This window comes from Tachypleus tridentatus, chromosome 10 (assembly GCF_004210375.1).
Source record: "Tachypleus tridentatus isolate NWPU-2018 chromosome 10, ASM421037v1, whole genome shotgun sequence".
NCBI classification, from domain to species: Eukaryota; Metazoa; Arthropoda; class Merostomata; order Xiphosura; family Limulidae; genus Tachypleus; species Tachypleus tridentatus.
Genome location: NC_134834.1, coordinates 9,889,103 through 9,915,915, shown reverse-complemented (window position 1 = coordinate 9,915,915; position 26,813 = coordinate 9,889,103). Strand labels below are relative to the sequence as shown.

Here is a 26,813-nt window from a genome sequence, read left to right as displayed (position 1 = left end):
TGTTCAACATCCTCATTGTGTACATCCTCTTCCAATTCATCTTTGCTGTGATAGCAGTTCAGCTCTTTAACGGCAGGTTTTTCTTCTGTAATGACCAATCAAAACTCACCAAATCTGAATGCGAGTAAGTGGTGTTCCAAATGCTACAAATAACAGAACAGAAATTTAAGCTCAAAACATCTTATCATAACTTATTTTGTGAATTATATTTACGGTTTTCAAGATGGAATGTAATCCATTAAATGTATATAAATGTTGCAAATTAATCGCTTTGAAAATCCCTTTGAAGTTTTTAATGAATAAAACTAAATAAAATTGAATGTTCTATACATTGCCAGTAACAACAGTAAATTACACTGGAGACGCAACCAATGTTTACAAGTCACCAGTTTTCACTTACGAAACGAAAGTAAAAATTGGAGTGTTTTTAAAAAGCGAAAATTCCATATTTTATTTTTTCACGATATATCTTAATAAAACAGGAATCTTATGTTTTATTTAGAGGAGAATACTTCGTGTTTCCACAAAGTGGAAAGCCACCTGAAGTTCAGAAACGACTGTGGGAAAAACGGCCGTTTCATTATGATGACGTAATGTCCGCCATGTTAACTCTTTTTACAGTTTCCACTGGAGAAGGCTGGCCTGCGTAAGTTGAGACACTTGTTTCAATATTTGGTACAAAATGGATTATCTTAGTTACTTATAACTCGCTACATAAATTAAACCATCTTTTAAGGTTAGCAATCTAATAAATATTTAGTTTGCAGTTTTACATAATTATAATTAAGCAAATTGGCCCGGCATGGCCAAGCGTGTTAAGGCGTTCGAGTCGTCATCTGAGGGTCGCGGGTTCGAATCTCGGTCGCACCAAACATTCTCGCCCTTTCAGCCGTTATAATGTGACGGTCAATCCCATTATTCGTTGGTAAAAGAGTAGCCCAACAGTTGGCGGTGGGTGGTGATGTCTAGTTGCCTTCCCTCTTGTCTTACACTGCTAAATCAGGGACGGCTAGCGCAGATAGCTCTCGAGTAGCTTTGCGCGAAATTCAAACATTCAAAACATTAAGCAAAGAGTTTTTTTTTAAATTAAATAATGAAAATATAATAATGTTTAATAATGTTTCCAAGTTACATTATTAGTTCTAATTGTTTTTTCAAATGGACTGATAAAGTTCTATAACTATGAAAGTTAAAACAATTAAGGTTTGCTTTTGCCAAAACCTTTAAAAAATATGTGTAATAATTATTTTAATTTTAAGAAATATATTGTAATTAAAAATATATAAAGAAGAATGATACACACAGAACGAACATTCAATTCATTGTGATACTAATATAAAAACATATTTATTTCAGTTTAATTCTCTTACTAGAAAAATCGTGAACATTTTGTTTACTTATTAGAAGATAATTTTTTCATGCCTAAAAATATAATTGTAAAAATAGACAGTGTTACAAAAGTAAATTATAGCACATGTACTAACTAACCAGTGCTGAGATACTTGACTACTACAGGGAATTCTTTAATTCACATATTCCCCACTAGAGTTCTACAGAATTCCATGGATGCTACATATGAAGACTATGGCCCCCTACCGAGGTTTCGGATCGAAATGGCGATTTTTTATGTAGTTTTCTTTATTGTGTTTCCATTCTTCTTCGTGAATATATTCGTGGCCTTGATCATCATAACCTTCCAGGAACAGGGGGAGAAGGAACTGGAAGAGGGGGATCTTGACAAAAATCAAGTAAGTGTCAGGGGGTAGATCCCCGATGGGGGGATGATTTTTACAACCACTCATATGGACTTTTCAATTTGCAAATTGTTAATCTCTAATTACGTGAACCTGAAAGCTGGAAACATGCAGTCACAGAGTAATCTTGTTACCACGATACTTGCATGTATACTTAGGCCTACTGACTGATACTTACGAACTATCGCTTAGATCGAAAAGCTTAGAAGCACGCCTATATTAAAGATGTACATTTCGGCTACTGAAAAAGCCTACATCTAGGCCTAATTATGTAATTCGATTGGTAAGAACACGAGAATCACAAGAACAAACACACAATTTGTAGGTCTGTGATGCAATAAAACAATTCAACAGACCAAACTGTTGGGGGGGGGGGGATGATTGTATGCACCATACTTCCCACCTAAAATGAAGGGGGGATGTATACCCTCCATTCCCCGGGATCTACGCCCCGGGCCAGTGTAATCCCAAATTAGCCTTCTTTTATTTCTTAAGTTGTTTTTCATAGCTGTTTTATAAGTGTATTTGAAGAGACTTACCTTCAATTACGAAATTAACTTATATGACAAGTGTAATATTCTTTCCCCTCAAAAAGGTTTGTTTTGTCGACACTTATCATTTAGTAAAGCTGTTACTTTCTATTACTCGAATCTTGTATATTTACCTGTCACTTGCTGATAATCTAATATTAATTAGCTATAAACCTGATTTAATTGTACAAATCTATAATTATTTTCAATTCCTAAAATGATTAGAACTCGTTGTAACACCCCCAGTTCGAGTACTCATAACTCTTGATTTCTGAACAAGAGGCTCCTCAGTAGCACAGCGGCGTGTCTGCGGACTTATAACGTTAAAACTGAGTTTCGATACCCATGATGGGCAGAGCACAATTAACCCATTGTGTAGCTCTGTGCTCAACTTCAAACAAACTGGACAGAAATATCAGGTCTCCATTCAAGTGGGCATTGATAAAAAAACAAACTTACAAAGTCTAAAATTAGAACTATTTCTAGATATTGTTCACCTAATTATAGAAAGTTTCATTATAGGAGCATTACTTAAATTTAAAAGAAAAAGCCTTAGTGTTGTATTTATCTGTATAAATATTAGATTACGTAGGTTGAGATAAATGGAGACTTGGCTCCCAGTGGCACTTCAGTATGTCTGCAGACTTATACTGCTAGAAACTGGCTTTCAATACCCGTGGTGGGCAGCACACAGATAGCCCTCTGTTGAATTGATGTTGTGTTTCTCACAGATTTCTTTGTTTGGACACACTGAGGCTGGTTTAAAATTTGTAATTTGAAAATAAGTTATTGAAAATCTTTTAATAGCTTGTTTTTGCTGCAATTTTTGTATCAAAATAATTAAAAGTCACAATAAGAATACATTTTGTAACAAAAGTTACAAGTTCTGGAAAACTGATAGTAAAAGAGCTTTTATACTGACACATTAACCATAAACAAGCTTTGAATGTTCAAAAATTCCCACAAATTTAAATTAGTGGATCAGAGACGTATTCTAAACAAGTTATTTTAAGTGAATTATTTAACGTATTCTAAATCACCATTACATAAATGTTCATAATATTTTAATTATATTAATGTGATAAAAGATTTATAATATGTTAAATAATTCATTTAACATGTTTCTAAATCACCATTACATAAATGTTCATAATATTTTAATTATATTAATGTGATAAAAGACTTATAATATGTTAAATAATTCATTTAACATGTTTCTAAATCTCCATTACATAAATGTTCATAATATTTTAATTATATTAATGTGATAAAAGATTTATAATATGTTAAATAATTCATTTAACATGTTTCTAAATCACCATTACATAAATGTTCATAATATTTTAATTATATTAATGTGATAAAGATTTATAATATGTTAAATAATTCATTTAACATGTTTCTAAATCACCATTACATAAATGTTCATAATATTTTAATTATATTAATGTGATAAAAGATTTATAATATGTTAAATAATTTATTTAACATGTTTCTAAATCACCATTACATAAATGTTCATAATATTTTAATTATATTAATGCGATAACAGATTTATAATATGTTAAATAATTCATTTAACATGTTTCTAAATCACCATTACATAAATGTTCATAATATTTTAATTATATTAATGTGATAACAGATTTATAATATGTTAAATAATTCATTTAACATGTTTCTAAATCACCATTACATAAATGTTCATAATATTTTAATTATATTAATGTGATAACAGATTTATATTTGGTTAATAAAACAGTGATACGGATGTTTTTAATATCACCATGAAATAAATTTGTTTATGATATTTTTGTAATAAACAGATAAAACTTGATGTGCGTCATAACTTAATAATATAGATAAATAATTATGATTATATTGCATAATTTATTTGAATTAAACTAATATTTTATTTTAGAAATCTTGTATCGACTTTGCTCTACAAGCCAAACCACTTCAACGTTACATGCCTAAAAACAAAAAAGGTTGTAAATATAAAATTTGGAGAGTCGTTATTTCTACAGGTTTCGAATATTTTATTATGGTTCTAATTGTTCTCAATACTTTACTGTTGATGATGAAGGTAAGTGGCAAATAAGGTTCTATATTTGTTCCAATAATTACTTCATATTAGTAACTTATTACATATTAAATTATATTTATTAATTAAAATAACTGCGTTAAATTACGTGAAATAAAGTTGTGAAAACGTATTACCAAAACCTATTTATCAGAAAATCCAGAATTATGTGCACGTGCAGGTTGCCTCAATATTTAGAGATAAACGTTTCTATATAAAATTATATTTGTGAGCAAATTGAACTTTTGAATTTTATTTCACAAATACGTATCTTACACTCCCATAAAACTTAATTATTATATTTAAAAAATATAGTTTTACAGATTGTAGTTCGTTGTTTGTTAGTTTTAATATTATGTGAGTTTCAATATGTGGACGACTAATTTAAGAGTCACCAAAAAAAAATTAATCGATTATTTTTCAGTTTATTATAGAGCATATGATATGTCAGCAATTTCCGGGAAGAAAATATACAATGATTATTTACTTTATAATAAATGTGGTTGAACTAAGTAAAAATTGTGTGTTCAGGAAATGTTTTGTTATATTTATGCATTATTTACTTCCTATTTTAAATAACAATTTTCTTAGGACTTTATTTCTCAGATGTTTCATTTAAATTCATGATATAAAAAACACGTCCAATATTGGTTTCGTATAGACACAAATATTGCTTTCACCCTAACACCCATACATACCGATTTACAGGAACAATAATATTTAATTCAAAAGTTCTAGGGATTCACTTCGAGGAAGTGGCTGTTATTGTAATCACAATCCTGTTGTGGAAACACGAGCAAACTGACAGAACAGGATAATACGCAGAAATCTCTGAGTGGAATCATTAATTAATATATTTTATTGCATGCCTGTTTTATCTAGTGAAATGAAGTGATGTAGTTTTAGTTGAATGCTCAAGAGATGTTTCGTGGTAGTAAGAACTTGTGTACAGGTTGCCATAGTGATGGGAGTTATGTGACGTGTACCACATCGGTAACAGTTACCGATTAGTAACTAATTAGTAATTAGTTAAGTCTGTTAGAGATGGCTGTTCGTAGATGGTTAGAAACAGCTGCCTGGAAAGCGTGTTGTTTATTGTAGTTTTATTAATGCGATTGGAACGGAACTGGAAATTGATGAAAAACGTGTTCATATTTTACGTGAGTTACAACCTAAAAGAGAAGTGAAACAAAGCATGTATTTAAACAAGTAGATAAATCAAGCATGGCATATGAATGTGAAATGTTTTATTTTAGTGTTAATACACGTTTAACTTCTATATGAGTGTTAACAATTATCAGTTGTCTGTGCTACTCATTGTGTGCCCAAACTGACCAGTTGTAGATAACTGTTATCTTTGGGGTATTTCGCATTGAATAATTACAGATAGCTATTATTTGTGAGAGACCATCATTAACTAATTACAAATAATCATTAGCTGTGATGGATTAGCATTAACTAATTACAGATAACAATTATGTATGAAAGTTCAGCGTTAACCAATCACAGATAAGAAGTTTTTACAAAGATTCAGCGTTAACCAATCACAGATAAGAATTTTTTACGAAGGTTCAGCGTTAACCAATCGCAGATAACTACTACCTGTGAGAGATTATCATTAACTAATTACATATAACCATTATCTGTGAAGATTCGCCGTTAACCAATTAGAGATGACAATTATCTGTGAATGATCAGTGTTAGCCAATTACAGATAACCATTACCTGTGAGAGATCAGCATTAACCAATTACAAATAACCGTTATTATCGTTGCTATGAAATAAAATAAATGCAATATTGGACTCTTTGTTTAAAAATAAACGGTAGAAACATTCAACTAATTACGTTATCATTTTTATGTTTATTTTTGTTTGACCATTTGTACAATAACAATGGACACCGTGCGTCCAGTAACGGAAACATGAAAATGAATTATCAAATTAACTTTTGAGTTTGTTTTCAAATCAAACCCCTCCCCTCTCTCTTCATTTTTTGCGTAGATTTTTTGCAAATACTTATGTGGACTGTTCAATTTGCAAATTAGTAATCTCTGATTATGTGAACCTCAAAGCTGTAAACATGCAGTCACATAGTAATCTTGTTGTCACGATACTTGCATGTATACTTAGGCCTAATGACTGATACTTACGAACTATCGCTTAGAAAAGTTTAGAAGCCACGCCTATATTAAAGATGTACATTTCGGCTACTAAAAAAGCCTACATCTAGGCCTAATTATGTAATTCGATTGGTAAGAACACCAGGATCATAAGAACAAACACACAATTTGTAGGCCTGTGATGCAATAAAACAATTCAACAGACCAAACTGTAGGGGGGAATGATTGTATGCGCAATACCCCCACCTAAAATGAAAGGGGGATGTATCTCACCCATCCCCCCAGGATCTACGCTCCTGTCTATAACAAATACAAAACGGATTCACTGAAAATATAATCCCGATCTGTTAGGCATGTGTATCACAACTACAGTTGTTTTGAAGCTTCGAATGGTATCGTTAATTGACCAATGAAACTTAGAAGGAAAGAATGTGTTATTTCTGCGACAACTTTCACCTGACGATATTCGTTTCAAAACGATCTAGAAACGTCGTCAAATGAAAACAACCGATTTATTAGATAAAGCCCAGGCCCCTCCCTGGTTGAACAGCTGCCAATCAGGTGTCGATAACCACAGTGTGCACACGACAATTGATTAATTGTTTACCTTTACAACAAAAACAAACGAACATTTCAAAGCTGTGCCAACATGGCTCCACCTACCAGACAAAACAGAAACTAATTTGAAAACATCGTATTAAATGCATGTGTTATGGCTTTGTAGAATAAAACAAAAAGTAGCATATTTCATTATCTAGATTCGTTTTTGTTGTTTTTTTAGTGTCGTGGCTACGCTTACGATTCTGAGTTTAAATTTCATCTTGGATATAAACTGTATAACTTGAGAGCTGTTTATTATTGTACCAAAGTTATTTAAATTATCGATGTGTTGTACTTGTCTTGCCCCTTTATGTCTTGTCCTGTTTCTAGTTTTACAAGCAGGGTAAGACAATGGTACTCACCCTGCACTACACCAATGCTGTCTTCACTGCCTTCTTTACTGTTGAATGTGTTTTGAAGCTGTCTGCATTTGGAATCAGGGTAAGAAAGGAATGTGATCGGGAAAGTTTTTACACCTCACTAGATGTCACTACTAGTGCAAGTTAAATTCATGCGATTGATTAAATACAAAATGCTCTCATGAAAGTGAGAGAAAACACATAAATATAATTCACAAGAAAATACATAAATATAATTCACAAAACCCGAGTAAATTAATATGAACGATCCTATTTTATGTCTAGAATGACTTTTGTTTATTTATTTCCTTGCTTTTAATTTCAAAAGTGTACAATTTCAAAAAGATTGTAGTTAGGGGTATTTTTTGTAAATAAATATTTTTTCTTTATTTGTCTTCTTTTAGTTAAAGATTTTTTCGTTTTTTTTGTGTGTGGCAATCATTTTTTTGTTTTACTGTTTTTCAGTATATTTATATTATATAATAGGCTTCAGTTGATTTCCCATTAATAAATAATAATAACCGAAGTAATTAAACACTTAGTAAAATCAATAATGACAAAACCCTCTTTCCCTTGTTCAACCAGGTTTTAATTTATTTTGTTAAAACTTTTATATTTTCATTTAATAAAACTTATAGACGCTTATAAGTGTCCAGTATGTGACACTTATAAACATTCACCCATTAGAGGTCGCTGCAGCATGTGAGGTGCCTACTAAACCGTGAATGGGTGATTTTAAAATATGGCGATACACGTTATTGTTTGTATCTTGTAATGGTGTTTCTTTATCGTTCGTGATTTTAAAAGAGAAAAATATATTTTCATTATATTTGTGGGTCACGTGATATACATATATAAATGTAGTTTCGTAGTATTTAATTACAGTAATTTTTTATTGACTTTCTTAAATAATACAATACTCCTAGTTAGTCTCAGGTAAATAAAGATCTACCTATGAAAAGCTCTCGGGTTTTAGGGTTACGTATTTTTCAGTTAAACTGTTTTGTATCCTAATCTCATGACTAAAATGTTCTCAAACTATTTGTTGTTATTTCTAAATTAGATCTGTTCATTTGTCGAAATATTTTGTTTATCAGGAAACTGTGAGGTAGGAACGACAGGTTACGTTTTCTTCGTTTTTTTTATCAAAGACTAGATAGATTGTATAGAGTCTCCATATTTTGAGAAGTTGTGTGAATTTATTTGTGCTACGTCACATCTCTTCAAAACTTTTTTTTGTTTTCCAAATTACGTCCCAAAACGTTCTCGTATATTGCTTAACATAGTTTTAACACTAGTTTCCTCACTGGTATGTACATAGCATGTTATAGCTTGTTTGATAACAGGTATACCCCAACAGAAGACGAGCATGGCTTGGTAGATAACTGCATTTGTCTTGTTAGGCCTATCTAAGACTTTCGTTACATGCATGTCAAACTGGATCAATGTCTAATAACGAAATGCGTGGTACGTTTGCGTATAAGCGAGAAACATAATCTCTACAAAATATCTAAAAAATATACTTTAGTCTGTTTTAAAGTACAATTAAAATAATTTTATTTATCCCTAACTTAGTTACCGAAAGTTCCACAGCAGTCACGAAACTTGAATATGTTACTCTTTATTTTTAACTGTTGTTAACCACAAGAATTAATCGGGTCACCAGCACCGTAATAACACACATGGCTACCATTTATCACCTAAAACAACCAAGGTATTCTTGTCGAATGTTCTTATAGTTTTGATTTTCGCCATCTTGTTTTTCTTCTATTTCGTTTCTCTCTGTTCTCACCGCTACCGTTTTAGTACTACAAGGCAAGCGATTTATACAGTGACATTTTAATCAACATAAACGAAGCCCTAACAACACTGTTCCTACTTGAATGTATCCTGAAACTTGTGGCTTTCGGATGCAAGGTTTGATATATTTGTATCAATATTCTAGTTGTATCCATATTAGTATATGTGTGTGTGTGTGTACTGTATAAATTTGTCACAAACAAAAACAAGCTCAAACAAAAATCATTTGAAAAGATCCCCGAGGTATAACGTTTTTTTTATTTTTGTTTCGGTTTGTTTTTGTTTATAACAAATTAATCTTGGTCAGAAGTTTAGATTTGCCGTTTTTTAAACATTTGTGTCTTTCGATTTTGTTTTACGTTACTTGACTGTTGCATGTTAATATTATATACTCTGTAAATATACATGTAGTTGTGCATGCCAAGACATATATTTATGACATTATTGAATATCACCTTAGTTGGTATTCTGTCTCAAATTAGTACGTGTTATGCGCAATATTTTATTAGCAGATTTTTCTCTCTCTATTTTATAGCATACATATTTATAAATCATTGTATCTTCTATAGAAATAGAATATTATTCGATTCGTGATTATATAAGTCTTTCTTAGGACTGGCCCGGCATGGCCAAGCGCGTAAGGCGCGCGATCGTAATCCGCGGGTTCGCGCCCGCGTCGCACCAAACATGCTCGCCCCCCCAGCCGTGGGGGCGTTATAATGTCACGGTCAATCCCGCTTCTCGTTGGTAAAAGAGTAGCCCAAGAGTTGGCGGTGGGTGGTGATGACTAGCTGCCTTCCCTCTAGTCTTACACTGCTAGATTAGGGACGGCTAGCACAGATAGCCCTCGAGTAGCTTTGTGCGAAATTCCAAAACAACTATTATATTTAAAAACAGCCTAAATAATTAAAGTCTTTTAATTGGTCACAGATTATTTTTATTAAATTAATTTGGATTAACAGATGAATTATTTATTTTCAAACTTTGACACAGTAGTATAGTTTAATGTTTTATGAGTAACACTTTTGCCATATCTTTGAAAAATAATTTAAACAAGTAATTTAATAATTTTCTATGTAATATTATAACTGGTAACCAGCAAGCACTAATTTTATGCGTTTATAACACGAAAGTCTATGATTTGATCTGAAACAAAGGACAGAAAGTCCATTGTTAAAACTCAACGGAACGAGATTTGACGTTTCTAACGAATGTAATTTAAACCATAATAAAAAATAATAACAGCTGTAATCGTAGGAGTGATTGATGTAGTTTATTTTTATTGTATTAATATATTCTGGGAATATTTCTCTACTAAATATCGTTTATGTTTATACTGTTGCTAGTAAATATCGTTTTATTAAAAATGCACTATATAAAACAATGTTGCCCGTAATTCTTCACTCAGCGTAACACACAAAAAATGTGTTCAGTCAAACAATGTTGCCCGTAATTCTTCACTCAGCGTAACACACAAAAAATGTGTTAAGTAAAACAATGTTACCCGTAATTCTTCACACAGCGTAATCCACAAAAAGGTGTTAAGTAAAACAATGATGCCCGTAATTCTTCACACAGCGTAACACACAAAAGGTGTTAAGTCAAACAATGTTGCCTGTAATTCTTCACACAGCGTAACACACAAAAAGGTGTTAAGTCAAACAATGTTGCCCGTAATTCTTCACTCAGCGTAACACACAAAAAATGTGTTAAGTAAAACAATGTTGCCCGTAATTCTTCACACAGCGTAATCCACAAAAGGTGTTAAGTAAAACAATGATGCCCGTAATTCTTCACACAGCGTAACACACAAAAAGGTGTTAAGTCAAACAATGTTACCCGTAATTCTTCACACAGCGTAACACACAAAAAAGTGTTAAGTCAAACAATGTTGCCTGTAATTCTTCACACAGCGTAACACACAAAAGTGTTAAGTCAAACAATGTTGCCTGTAATTCTTCACACAGCGTAACACACAAAAGTGTTAAGTCAAACAATGTTGCCCGTAATTCTTCACACAGCGTAATCCACAAAAGTGTTAAGTCAAACAATGTTGCCCGTAATTCTTCACACAGCGTAATCCACAAAAAGTGTTAAGTCAAACAATGTTACCCGTAATTCTTCACACAGCGTAATCCACAAAAGTGTTAAGTCAAACAATGTTGCCCGTAATTCTTCACACAGCGTAACACACAAAAGTGTTAAGTCAAACAATGTTACCCGTAATTCTTCACACAGCGTAATCCACAAAAGGTGTTAAGTCAAACAATGTTACCCGTAATTCTTCACACAGCGTAATCCACAAAAGGTGTTAAGTCAAACAATGTTGCCCGTAATTCTTCACACAGCGTAATCCACAAAAGGTGTTAAGTCAAACAATGTTGCCCGTAATTCTTCACACAGCGTAATCCACAAAAGGTGTTAAGTCAAACAATGTTACCCGTAATTCTTCACACAGCGTAATCCACAAAAAGGTGTTAAGTCAAACAATGTTACCCGTAATTCTTCACACAGCGTAATCCACAAAAAGGTGTTAAGTCAAACAATGTTGCCCGTAATTCTTCACACAGCGTAATCCACAAAAAGGTGTTAAGTCAAACAATGTTACCCGTAATTCTTCACACAGCGTAATCCACAAAAAGGTGTTAAGTCAAACAATGTTGCCCGTAATTCTTCACACAGCGTAACACACAAAAAGGTGTTAAGTCAAACAATGTTGCCCGTAATTCTTCACACAGCGTAATCCACAAAAAAGTGTTAAGTCAAACAATGTTACCCGTAATTCTTCACACAGCGTAACACACAAAAAGGTGTTAAGTCAAACAATGTTGCCCGTAATTCTTCACACAGCGTAATCCACAAAAAAGTGTTAAGTAAAACAATGATGCCCGTAATTCTTCACACAGCGTAATCCACAAAAAAGTGTTAAGTCAAACAATGTTGCCTGTAATTCTTCACACAGCGTAATCCACAAAAGTGTTAAGTCAAACAATGTTGCCTGTAATTCTTCACACAGCGTAACACACAAAAAGGTGTTAAGTCAAACAATGTTGCCCGTAATTCTTCACACAGCGTAACACACAAAAAAGTGTTAAGTCAAACAATGTTGCCCGTAATTCTTCACACAGCGTAACACACAAAAAGGTGTTAAGTCAAACAATGTTGCCCTTAATTCTTCACACAGCGTAATTCACAAAAAAGTGTTAAGTCAAACAATGTTGCCTGTAATTCTTCACACAGCGTAATCCACAAAAGTGTTAAGTCAAACAATGTTGCCTGTAATTCTTCACACAGCGTAACACACAAAAGGTGTTAAGTCAAACAATGTTGCCCTTAATTCTTCACACAGCGTAATTCACAAAAAAGTGTTAAGTCAAACAATGTTGCCTGTAATTCTTCACACAGCGTAATCCACAAAAAAGGTGTTAAGTCAAACAATGTTGCCTGTAATTCTTCACACAGCGTAACACACAAAAGTGTTAAGTCAAACAATGTTGCCCGTAATTCTTCACACAGCGTAACACACAAAAGGTGTTAAGTCAAACAATGTTGCCCGTAATTCTTCACACAGCGTAACACACAAAAAGGTGTTAAGTCAAACAATGTTGCCCGTAATTCTTCACTCAGCGTAACACACAAAAAATGTGTTAAGTAAAACAATGTTGCCCGTAATTCTTCACACAGCGTAATCCACAAAAAGGTGTTAAGTAAAACAATGATGCCCGTAATTCTTCACACAGCGTAACACACAAAAAGGTGTTAAGTCAAACAATGTTACCCGTAATTCTTCACACAGCGTAACACACAAAAAAGTGTTAAGTCAAACAATGTTGCCTGTAATTCTTCACACAGCGTAACACACAAAAAGTGTTAAGTCAAACAATGTTGCCTGTAATTCTTCACACAGCGTAACACACAAAAAAGTGTTAAGTCAAACAATGTTGCCCGTAATTCTTCACACAGCGTAATCCACAAAAAAGTGTTAAGTCAAACAATGTTGCCCGTAATTCTTCACACAGCGTAATCCACAAAAAGTGTTAAGTCAAACAATGTTACCCGTAATTCTTCACACAGCGTAATCCACAAAAAGTGTTAAGTCAAACAATGTTGCCCGTAATTCTTCACACAGCGTAACACACAAAAGTGTTAAGTCAAACAATGTTACCCGTAATTCTTCACACAGCGTAATCCACAAAAGGTGTTAAGTCAAACAATGTTACCCGTAATTCTTCACACAGCGTAATCCACAAAAAGGTGTTAAGTCAAACAATGTTGCCCGTAATTCTTCACACAGCGTAATCCACAAAAGGTGTTAAGTCAAACAATGTTGCCCGTAATTCTTCACACAGCGTAATCCACAAAAAGGTGTTAAGTCAAACAATGTTACCCGTAATTCTTCACACAGCGTAATCCACAAAAAGGTGTTAAGTCAAACAATGTTACCCGTAATTCTTCACACAGCGTAATCCACAAAAGGTGTTAAGTCAAACAATGTTGCCCGTAATTCTTCACACAGCGTAATCCACAAAAGGTGTTAAGTCAAACAATGTTACCCGTAATTCTTCACACAGCGTAATCCACAAAAGGTGTTAAGTCAAACAATGTTGCCCGTAATTCTTCACACAGCGTAATCCACAAAAGGTGTTAAGTCAAACAATGTTGCCCGTAATTCTTCACACAGCGTAATCCACAAAAAGGTGTTAAGTCAAACAATGTTACCCGTAATTCTTCACACAGCGTAATCCACAAAAAGGTGTTAAGTCAAACAATGTTGCCCGTAATTCTTCACACAGCGTAATCCACAAAAAGGTGTTAAGTCAAACAATGTTGCCCGTAATTCTTCACACAGCGTAATCCACAAAAAGGTGTTAAGTCAAACAATGTTGCCCGTAATTCTTCACACAGCGTAATCCACAAAAAGGTGTTAAGTCAAACAATGTTACCCGTAATTCTTCACACAGCGTAATCCACAAAAAGGTGTTAAGTCAAACAATGTTACCCGTAATTCTTCACACAGCGTAATCCACAAAAAGGTGTTAAGTCAAACAATGTTGCCCGTAATTCTTCACACAGCGTAATCCACAAAAAAGTGTTAAGTAAAACAATGTTACCCGTAATTCTTCACACAGCGTAATCCACAAAAAGGTGTTAAGTCAAACAATGTTGCCCGTAATTCTTCACACAGCGTAATCCACAAAAAGGTGTTAAGTCAAACAATGTTGCCCGTAATTCTTCACACAGCGTAATCCACAAAAAAGTGTTAAGTAAAACAATGATGCCCGTAATTCTTCACACAGCGTAATCCACAAAAAAGTGTTAAGTCAAACAATGTTGCCTGTAATTCTTCACACAGCGTAATCCACAAAAAAGTGTTAAGTCAAACAATGTTGCCTGTAATTCTTCACACAGCGTAACACACAAAAAGGTGTTAAGTCAAACAATGTTGCCCGTAATTCTTCACACAGCGTAATCCACAAAAAAGTGTTAAGTCAAACAATGTTACCCGTAATTCTTCACACAGCGTAACACACAAAAAGGTGTTAAGTCAAACAATGTTGCCCGTAATTTTTCACACAGCGTAATCCACAAAAAAGTGTTAAGTAAAACAATGATGCCCGTAATTCTTCACACAGCGTAATCCACAGAAAAGTGTTAAGTCAAACAATGTTGCCTGTAATTCTTCACACAGCGTAATCCACAAAAAAGTGTTAAGTCAAACAATGTTGCCTGTAATTCTTCACACAGCGTAACACACAAAAAGGTGTTAAGTCAAACAATGTTGCCCGTAATTCTTCACACAGCGTAACACACAAAAAAGTGTTAAGTCAAACAATGTTGCCCGTAATTCTTCACACAGCGTAACACACAAAAAGGTGTTAAGTCAAACAATGTTGCCCTTAATTCTTCACACAGCGTAATTCACAAAAAAGTGTTAAGTCAAACAATGTTGCCTGTAATTCTTCACACAGCGTAATCCACAAAAAAGTGTTAAGTCAAACAATGTTGCCTGTAATTCTTCACACAGCGTAACACACAAAAAGGTGTTAAGTCAAACAATGTTGCCCTTAATTCTTCACACAGCGTAATTCACAAAAAAGTGTTAAGTCAAACAATGTTGCCTGTAATTCTTCACACAGCGTAATCCACAAAAAAGTGTTAAGTCAAACAATGTTGCCTGTAATTCTTCACACAGCGTAACACACAAAAAAGTGTTAAGTCAAACAATGTTGCCCGTAATTCTTCACACAGCGTAACACACAAAAAGGTGTTAAGTCAAACAATGTTGCCCGTAATTCTTCACACAGCGTAACACACAAAAAGGTGTTAAGTCAAACAATGTTGCCCGTAATTCTTCACACAGCGTAACACACAAAAAAGTGTTAAGTCAAACAATGTTGCCCGTAATTCTTCACACAGCGTAACACACAAAAAGGTGTTAAGTCAAACAATGGTGCCCTTAATTCTTCACACAGCGTAATTCACAAAAAAGTGTTAAGTCAAACAATGTTGCCTGTAATTCTTCACACAGCGTAATCCACAAAAAAGTGTTAAGTCAAACAATGTTGCCCGTAATTCTTCACACAGCGTAATTCACAAAAATGTGTTAAGTCAAACAATGTTACCCGTAATTCTTCACACAGCGTAACACACAAAAAGGTGTTAAGTCAAACAATGTTGCCCGTAATTCTTCACACAGCGTAATTCACAAAAAAGTGTTAAGTCAAACAATGTTGCCTGTAATTCTTCACACAGCGTAATCCACAAAAAAGTGTTATGTCAAACAATGTTGCCTGTAATTCTTCACACAGCGTAACACACAAAAAAGTGTTAAGTCAAACAATGTTGCCCGTAATTCTTCACACAGCGTAATTCACAAAAATGTGTTAAGTCAAACAATGTTACCCGTAATTCTTCACACAGCGTAACACACAAAAAGGTGTTAAGTCAAACAATGTTGCCCGTAATTCTTCACACAGCGTAATTCACAAAAAAGTGTTAAGTCAAACAATGTTGCCTGTAATTCTTCACACAGCGTAATCCACAAAAAAGTGTTATGTCAAACAATGTTGCCTGTAATTCTTCACACAGCGTAACACACAAAAAAGTGTTAAGTCAAACAATGTTGCCCGTAATTCTTCACACAGCGTAACACACAAAAAGGTGTTAAGTCAAACAATGTTGCCCGTAATTCTTCACACAGCGTAACACACAAAAAGGTGTTAAGTCAAACAATGTTGCCCGTAATTCTTCACACAGCGTAACACACAAAAAAAGTGTTAAGCCTCATAGAAACAGGACGTTTCTGTTCTCATTATGTACCTTTCATGATTTATCAGAAAGTGTTATACAATGGATGCTTCGTATTGGAGAACCTTTTAGTGTAAATTAATTCTGTTGTAAACTGGTATCGGTCCTGACGTTTCAAATTGTTTGTCGTCCATCCCCCTTAATACATTTGTTGTTTTGTGTTGTAGTAAATAATTATTATTTTCAATAATAAGAAATATATGAAAACTATTTATCATCACTGCACTATTGACTTTATCCTAATCACTCACGCCCCCTGGAAAACGCTGATTTAACTGAAAGTATTAGAAAGAATTCATTCAGTGAAACAATAACAAATGAAATCTCAATGTATGATTGTTATTCTAGTACTGTTTATATTAAGATTGTCCATTCTAGTACTGTTTATATTAAGATTGTCCATTCTAGTACTGTTTATATCAAGATTGTCTATTCTAGTACTGTTTATATTAAGATTGTCCATTCTAGTACTGTTTATATCAAGATTGTCCATTCTAGTACTGTTTATATCAAGATTGTCCATTCTAGTACTGTTTATATCAAGATTGTCCATTCTAGTACTGTTTATATCCAGATTGTCTATTCTAGTACTGTTTATATCCAGATTGTCTATTCTAGTACTGTTTATATCAAGATTGTCCACTCTAGTACTGTTTATATCAAGATTGTCCATTCTAGTACTGTTTATATCCAGATTGTCTATTCTAGTACTGTTTATATTAAGATTGTCCATTCTAGTACTGTTTATATCCAGTTTGTCTATTCTAGTACTGTTTATATCAAGATTGTCCATTTAGTACTGTTTATATTAAGATTGTCCATTCTAGTACTGTTTATATCAAGATTGTCCATTCTAGTACTGTTTATATTAAGATTGTCCATTCTAGTATTGTTTATATTAAGATTGTCCATTCTAGTACTGTTTATATCAAGATTGTCCAATTTAGTACTGTTTATATCAAGATTGTCCTTTCTAGTACTGTTAAATCAAGATTGTCCATTCTAGTACTGTTTATATCAAGATTGTCCATTCTAGTACTGTTTATATCAAGATTGTCCATTCTAGTACTGTTTATATCAAGATTGTCCTTTCTAGTACTCTTTATATCACGATTGTCCATTTAGTACTGTTTATATCAAGATTGTCCTTTCTAGTACTGTTTATATTAAGATTGTCCATTCTAGTATTGTTTATATTAAAATTGTCCATTCTAGTACTGTTTATATTAAGATTGTCCATTCTAGTACTGTTTATATCAAGATTGTCCATTCTAGTACTGTTTATATCACGATTGTCCATTTAGTACTGTTTATATTAAGATTGTCCATTCTAGTACTGTTTATATCAAGATTGTCCATTCTAGTATTGTTTATATTAAGATTGTCCATTCTAGTATTGTTTATATTAAGATTGTCCATTCTAGTACTGTTTATATCAAGATTGTCCTTTCTAGTACTGTTTATATCAAGATTGTCCTTTCTAGTACTGTTTATGTCAAGATTGTCCATTCTAGTACTGTTTATGTCAAGATTGTCCATTCTAGTACTGTTTATATTAAGATTGTCCATTCTAGTACTGTTTATATCACGATTGTCCATTTAGTACTGTTTATATTAAGATTGTCCATTCTAGTACTGTTTATATTAAGATTGTCCATTCTAGTATTGTTTATATTAAGATTGTCCATTCTAGTACTGTTTATATCAAGATTGTCCTTTCTAGTACTGTTTATATCAAGATTGTCCTTTCTAGTACTGTGTATGTCAAGATTGTCCATTCTAGTATTGTTTATATTAAGATTGTCCATTCTAGTACTGTTTATATTAAGATTGTCCATTCTAGTAGTGTTTATATCACGATTGTCCATTCTAGTACCGTTTATATCAAGATTGTCCTTTCTAGTACTGTTTATATCAAGATTGTCCTTTCTAGTACTGTTTATGTCAAGATTGTCCATTCTAGTACTGTTTATATCAAGATTGTCCATTCTAGTACTGTTTATATCCAGATTGTCCATTCTAGTGCTGTTTATATTAAGATTGTCCATTCTAGTACTGTTTATATTAAGATTGTCCATTCTAGTACTGTTTGTATCAAGATTGTCCATTCTAGTACTGTTTATATTAAGATTGTCCATTCTAGTACTGTTTATATCAAGATTGTCCATTCTAGTACTGTTTATAGTAAGGCTGTCCATTCTAGTACTGTTTATATCAAGATTGTCCATTCTAGTACTGTTTATAGTAAGGCTGTCCATTGTTGAAAACGTTTCGCACAGACATGAACAACAAGTCTTTTTTTGTAAATGTACACTGTTAGTGGACAGATAATTCTGTACGTGATTTACTATCACATTAGGACTATTACATTCTTCCTGGTGGTATTCTAGTCTATCTGTCTCTCCTTAGGTCTTCTGTAGTTCTTCTAAATGTTTCCTTTAGCCTTTCATATTTTATTTAAACCATTTGTTGACGTCAGCCTGAGTTATGTTTTTACTGGAATATATTTTATCCCATAATCTATTTATCTCCATCTGCGTTGTTTTATCCATTCACACTTGGTTAGTTATTCCAGGAAAATCCTGGAGATTATGGTTGACAGATGTTCTCTAAAGATTGTCCGAAGGTTCGTGGTATGGAAACTTATAAGCATATCTTTCACTCTATATGGATATATATATATGTGCATATATACTCCTGCAACCACTTGAGCCCCAAAGAGATGACAGTTGCTATGATACACCATATCGTAACCTTTGATCGTCTGTATTCGCGTACAAGGTGTGTAAACGCATACACTTACGCAGGTTGGTGTTAACCGTGTTAGAAAGTTAAACGTGTTTCTAGTACTTAAGGCCAATTAATATAAAGAAAAAATATGCATTTTGCGTTGTTAGACTCAACCACTTATTTGAGTAGAGCTTCGAAAGATGAAAATAAGAAAAGGGAAAATAAAAATAAAAAACGTTTTTAGCATTTAATAGGGAAAATGCGATCACTGTGAAATTAGCCTGAATACTAGCTGGTCAAAAGTTTAAGACCATTCCAAAAAGCAGTCCTAAACAGGGTAGGAAATGCCCAACAAGAGGTCTCAGTAGTGAGTTGCATGGCCGTCATTTTGAATAACTGCAAACATTTGCTTTATATGCAAAAACAGCTCGTTTGGGTTGAGAAAATAATTTACATAGAAGACTCAGCACATGAAACAAAACAAAAACTCAACATACTAAGAAACCAAATAAACACAGCCATAAAACTATGCTCACCAGATAAAATTAACGATGAATTAGACAAAATAAAACAATACTTCATCAACATCAATAAGTTTCCTCCACAAACCGTAGAAAACATCATACGCACACACCTAGACAGAAAGCAAAATCAACCAACTAAAATAAATATATCTCACGAATCAAAAATTCACGAAACCATATACTGCTGTAAACCATATATTCCTGACATCAGCAAACAAATAACCAACATTTGGCAAAAATTAGTAACAAAATATGACATTCCAGTTAATACCAAATTTATTCAAAAACCAGGCACAAAACTGAGGTCTATACTATGTAAAAACTACACTGACAAACACCACACCAACATTATTTATAAAATACAATGTGATAACTGGCACGACTTCTATATTGGAGAAACAAGTAGAAAAATAGAAACCAGATTCAAAGAACATAAAAAAGTCACCTTCACACGTTTTCGAACATTGCAAGTCAAATAAACACAACATAACCATAGCAAACACTCAAATACTAAATAAAGAAACAAACATAAACAAACGCAAAATTAAAGAAGCCTTACTTATACAACAACTTAAACCCAAAATAAACCAATATAAAGGAACGCTTGTATACCTATATTAATATAATAAAATAAATAAAATTATATATTCAAACATCTAATACCGCCCTCTACATTCCGACACTCAGTTACACAACCCCTTTCAAACATGTGGTCAGTTTCCGGTCAGTTACCTCTTTCTTTGTGAACCTGACGATGACCGAAGAAGGTCGAAACGTTGTTCGCTCTTCTTTGTAAAATATTTTCTCAACCCAAACGAGCCGTTTTTGCATATAAATTTCTCAACAAGTGGGTTTCTCGACATCACTAAACATTTGCTTTGGCATGGTCGATATAAGAGTTTGCAGAAGGCTGGCTATAATGTTGTTCCAAGTGGTGAAGATGGCTTCACGAATATCATGCACTGTTTGGAACTGACGTCCATTTCTATAGCCTTCCCTTGCCATCCACCCCCAAACATTTTCAATGGGGTTCAGTTCGGACGAACACGTTGAATGGTCCAAAAGAATCACGTTATTCGCCATCAAAAAGTCCTTTGTCCTGCAGGCATTGTGGATTGCAGCGTTGTCCTGCTGAAAGATCCAGTCATTTCCACACAAGTGAGGGCCTTCAGTCAATAAGGATGCTCTCTCCAACATGCCAATGTAACCAGCTGCTGTTTCACGCCACTGTATAACCTGAAGCTCCATTGTTCTTTGGAATGAGAAAGCACCCCAGATCACGATGGAACCTCCTCCACTGTGTCGTGTAGAAAATGCCTCCGGTGAGATATCCTTATCGTGCCAGTAACGTTGGAAGCCATCTGGACCATCCAGGTTAATTTTTTTTCTCATCAGAGAACAAACTCTTCGTCCACTTTTCTACGTCCCATGTTTGGTGCTTCTCAACAAAGTTTAACCGAGTTGTTTCGCGGTGTGGAAGTAGTCGTTGCCTTTGAAGACGTTTACGGTTATTTAAGCCTTTCTCTCGTAGATGCTGTCTTAATTTTCTTTAGCTGCATTCAGCGTCCGTAAGGGCCTTAATCTCGTTCAACGATCGGCTGGTGTCTTGCCGGACAACTCGTCGAATCCTCCTACTCAACGTAGGCGAAATTTTCTTGGGTCGACCACTTGAAATTCTCGTTTCGTATCCCTCAGCAGTTTTACTACGCCCAATCTCACCAGCGATGGCACGTTGAGAGAGACCTTGCTTTTGCAGCTCGAGAATTCTGCCACGTTCAAACTCTGTCAACTTTTTAGCCTTTGCCATGTTTTTACCCAATGTAACAGAGGAGATGTCAGTGGGAGATGTTGACAACGATAATGCTTGAACACAAAGGAATAAATTTTGTTACGTGTTTACCTATTAAAGCTTCGTTCAGTGTGGTCTTAATCTTTTGAAGATCTAGTATTTAGGCTAATTTCATAGTTTTCACATTTTACCCATTAAACGCCAAAAAGGTTTTTTTTTTATTTACCCTTTTCTCATTTTCATCTTTCGATGCTCTACTCGGCTCGGCATGGCCAGGTGGGTAAAGACGTGCGACTCGTCATCTGAGGGTCGCGGGTTTGCATCCCCGTCTTACCAAACATGCTCGCCTTTTCAGCCGTGGGGGCGAAATAATGTGAAGGTCAATCCCACTATTCGTTGGTAAAAGAGTAGTCCAAGAGTTGGCGATGGGTGTTGATGACTAGCTGCCTTCCCTCTAGTTTTACACTGCTAAATTAGGAACGGCTAGCGCAGAGAGCCCTCGAGTAGCTTTGCACGAAATTCAAAAACAAACAAACGAAGCTCTACTCAAATAAGTGGTTGAGTTTAACAACACAAAATGGATATTTTTTCTTTATGTTCATGGGCCTTAAGATTTTGACCAGCAGTGTATGTATATACAGTTATGTGAAAAAGTTAGGACACCCTATGAAAGCCTGTGTAGTTGTGTAGCATTTTTGGGTATATAGATATTTTATCTCAATTTCAACAATACTGAGAGATTATAGGAATATAACTAAACAATTAAAACTGAAGAAAAGACTTTTTAAGATCTTCTGTAAATGTAATTCTACAAAAATTCATATTCTAACTGAGGAAAAAGTTAGGACACCCTACCCCTAATAGCTAGTGTTACCCCCTTTGGCTGAAATAACTGCAATGAGACACTTCTTGTGGCAATCTCCCAGTCTTTGACATCGATCTGAAGAAAGTTTGCCCCATTCCTCAATGCAGAATTCTTTCAGCTGTGAGATGTTTGAGGGGTTTCTTGCATGTACAGCCCGTTTCAAGTCACCCCACAGCATCTCAATGGGATTAAGATCTGGGCTTTGACTCAGCCATTCCAGGACTCTCCATTTCTTAGTTTTCAGCCAGTCCTTGGTGGATTTACTGGTATGTTTTGGGTCATTGTCATGTTGCAGGGTCCAGTTCCACTTCAGCTTTAATTTTCTTACAGATGGATTCACATGTTCCTCAAGCATCCTCTGATACACAGTGGAATGCATGGTGGATTCTATGATTGTGAGCTTTCCAGGTCCTGCTGCAGCAAAGCAGCCCCAAGCCATGACACTTCCACCTCCATGCTTCACAGTTGGTATGAGGTTCTTTACTTGGAATGCTGTATTTGGTTTACGCCAAACATGTCCTCTGTTCTGGTGTCCAGATAATTCAACTTTGGACTAATCTGTCCTAAGAACATTATTCCAGAAGTCCTGGTCTTTGTCTACATTCTCTCTAGCAAACTTCAGTCTGGCCTTGATGTTTTTCTTAGAGAACAAAGGTCTCCTCCTTGCACACCTCCCATGCAAGTTAAACTTGTGCAGTCTCTTTCTGATTGTAGAGGCATGCACTTTCACATCAACAGTAGCCAGGGCCTGCTGTTGGTCCCGTGATAACATGTTAGGGTGTTTGGAGACTTCTTTTAGTATCTTGCGGTCTGCTCTCGGGGTGAACTTGCTTGGACGACTGGGCATGTTGGCAGTTGTTTTGAAAGCCCTCCACTTGTTGACTATTTTACGGACAGTGGAATAGCTGATTTCAATTTTTTTTGGCATCATTTTAAATCCCTTACCAGACTCATAAGCTGCTACAATTTTCTTTCTGAAGGCCTCAGACAGCTCATTTACTTTCACCATGGTGCTCACTCTCACTTCAACAGTCAGGAGTACACCAAACTAAATGTCTGAGGTTTAAATAGGGCAAGCCTCATTCAAAATGCTGAGTAACGATCTTCTAAAATCATGTGCACCTGGTGTGATACACCTGTGTGTGAGTTGAGCCATTTTAAGTGGGAATAAATGTGGGGGTGTCCTAACTTTTTCCTCAGAATATGCATTTTTGTAGAATTACATTTACAGAAGATCTTGAAAATTCTTTTCTTCAGGTTTAATTGTTTAGTTACATTCATTCCTATAATCTCTCAGTATTGTTGAAATTGAGATTAAATATCTATATATCCAAAAATGTTACACAAATACACAGGCTTTCATAGGGTGTCCTAACTTTTTCACGTGGCTGTATATATATTAGGTTGTTCAGAAATAAATGTCAGAATTTTCACAATGATATTTAGAAGCTGAATATTGAGTAACTTATCGATGGTTGGTTTAATCAAACGCTTGTTGTCTTACAAGATGTCTTAATTGTCTGTTATTTCAAATCCACTAAAAGTAAGTTTCGCAACCCCCAAGGCAGCATGGACAAAAAGGACTTTCGTCTGAATTTTCTTTACGACTTCAAATTGGACGAAAATATACCGAAACTACACGAACATCAACGTTTAGCATTGGTTCCACAGATAACTACATGGAGTTGAAAGATTTGAAGACCACGAAGGTCGTGGAAGGAAGCCATTCTTAGATGAAAACACATTAAGGGAAGCAATTGAGACTAACCCTCGCACAACAGTACGTGAGCTTGTAGAAAGGCTAGGCACAAGCAAGTCAAGCATTGTCAACCATCTGAGTGCGACTGGAAAGACGAAAAGTTGGATAAGTGGGTTCAGCATGAACTGACTGAAGATCAACAAAATGGGCGTTATAAGACCTGTCAAGGTTGACGCTTCAAAATTGAACGAATTAGGAATCGAGGTTGGGCCTTATCCACCTTATTTCCCAGACCTCTTCCCTACATATTTTCATTTTCTCAGGCACTTTGACAACTTTTTGAACAATAAACACTTTCAAAACCAGGCAGCTTCAGAATAAACTTTCAGGGAGTTCATTGACCACAGAAATTCTACATCATTTACATAAACAGTATCGTTACACGTTGACAACAGTGTGTTGGAACAGATGGTGCTTACTTTGATTACAACATGTTTTATAACACTGGTTTATACTTTTACATTACAACATGTTTTATAACACTGGTTTATACTTTTACAAATTTCAAACACGACATTCATTTCTGGACAACCTAATACATGTCCCCAGGGGCACAGCGGCATATATGCGGAATGACACTGCTGTAGCTTACTGTGTAGCTTTGTGCTTAATTTAAAACAATCAATATACGTAGTATATATATATATATATATATAAAGACCCAGTGCTGCTAGTCTTATCTCAAGACATTAGCTTACATTATATAAAACGCAGTGCTGTAGTTTTATCTCAAGACACTAACTTACAATATATAACACTCAGTGCTGTAGTCTTATCTCAAGACACTATAATACATTACGTAAGACCCAATGGTGTAGTCGTATCTCAAGGCAGTACATTACATGAGACCCAGTGCTGTAGTCTTATCTCCAGACACTAGATTACATTACATAAGACCCAGTGGTGTAATCTTATATCAAGAAATTATACTAAAAACTCTAACCTTCCGAACTCAATATAATACCGTTATTTAAATCTTCACACTGTAAATGAATTTTGAAAGTTCAAATATTTTTGTTTTCGAACCTTAATATAGATGCTAAACATTTTCTTACATCAGCGTTAGAAATTAGGTTAGCAGGGTCGAATAACTGTCTCATGAAGCCTATTTTGTCTTTTGGGAAATATAAAACGATTGGTTAATGGTGTGTATTTTGGAGACCACAGTAATATACACAAAGTAAAAAAAAATTATGTTCTTTATTATTGGTTATATCCGTCCTAACCTTCTGGTTAATTATTACAGTTAATGTATAACCTCTAAAACTTGCTACGTCATCAGCATCTCGTGGTTTATTTAATTATATTCACACTTTTATAACTCAAATTAAGAATATTAAAATTTAATTTAAATTATTTAAAATTTATTTTAACTTAAAGAGATTTTTTTAAAAACAGCATCAGTGTCACTTAAGACTAAAACCACACTTTTATCGTGATAAACATCAGTGTCAGTTAAGACTAAAACCACACTTGTATAGTATCAGTGTCACTTAAGACTAAAATCCACACTTTTATCGTGACACAGTATTAGTGTCACTTAAGACTAAAATCCACACTTTTATCGTGGCACAGTATTAGTGTCACTTAAGACTAAAATCCACACTTTTATCGTGATAAACATCAGTGTCACTTAAGACTAAACCACACTTTTATAGTAATAAACATCAGTGTCAGTTAAGACTAAAACCACACTTTTATCGTAATAAACATCAGTGTCACTTAAGACTAAAACCATACTTTTATCGTGACACAGTATTAGTGTCACTTAAGACTAAAAGGATACTTTTTTCGTGATAAACATCAGTGTCACTTGAGACTAAACCACACTTTTATAGTAATAAACATCAGTGTCAGTTAAGACTAAAACCACACTTTTATCGTAATAAGCATCAGCGTCACTTAAGACTAAAACCATACTTTTATCGTGACACAGTATTAGTGTCACTTAAGACTGAAACCATACTTTTATAATAGATATTTTTTACTGAATTTCTTTTAAGATCAATTTATATATCTGTAACACGAAAATCTTAACACAAAGTATATTTATTATTACCGAGAAACACAAACATTACCAAATTTCCTTCACTTTAGTTTTGTGAGCATTTCGCATGCAGCAATGCTTGTCGATAGAGTAACCAGATGCGTGGCTAGATTTGATTTTAAATGAACTGAAGAAAAGCATGTTTTGTTAACTGTACATTTTTAGACAGCTTTCAATTTCTATTTAAAAATGAGTGTTGGTTTATGGAGAAACTGTATGTTGAAAATTTAATCTTGTAAGTTTACATTCCAATTTTTGAAATTGTCTACTTTCACGTGGTCTTAAATAAATAATATTTTAAAATAATATTCTTGTTATACATTATTATCGCTAACTTAGGCTCAGGTACGTTTTTATGTTATGAAAAACATGGTGTACACAAGTTTTATAAGCGAATCATCTTAACCAAGAACGAAACCTAACATTAAATATTTTCTTTATGAACAAAGAATTATTTCCGAGATAGCTGGAACACGTTCGACTTCATTACCGTTGTTGGGAGTGTAGTGGATGCACTGGTTATGGAAATAGAGGTAAGTTGTTAG

At 34.2% G+C, this 26,813-nt stretch overlaps 1 protein-coding gene across 1 annotated transcript; it reads left to right on the top strand.

The window, feature by feature from the left end:
* LOC143227945 (voltage-dependent calcium channel type A subunit alpha-1-like) lies at positions 1-26,813 on the top strand. Its single transcript, XM_076459296.1, has 6 exons — positions 1-124; positions 503-646; positions 1,547-1,748; positions 4,206-4,370; positions 7,418-7,528; positions 26,718-26,813. The coding sequence occupies exons 2-6, from the start codon at positions 594-596 to the stop codon at positions 26,811-26,813; spliced, it is 627 nt and encodes a 208-aa protein (XP_076315411.1). The 5' UTR covers positions 1-124; positions 503-593.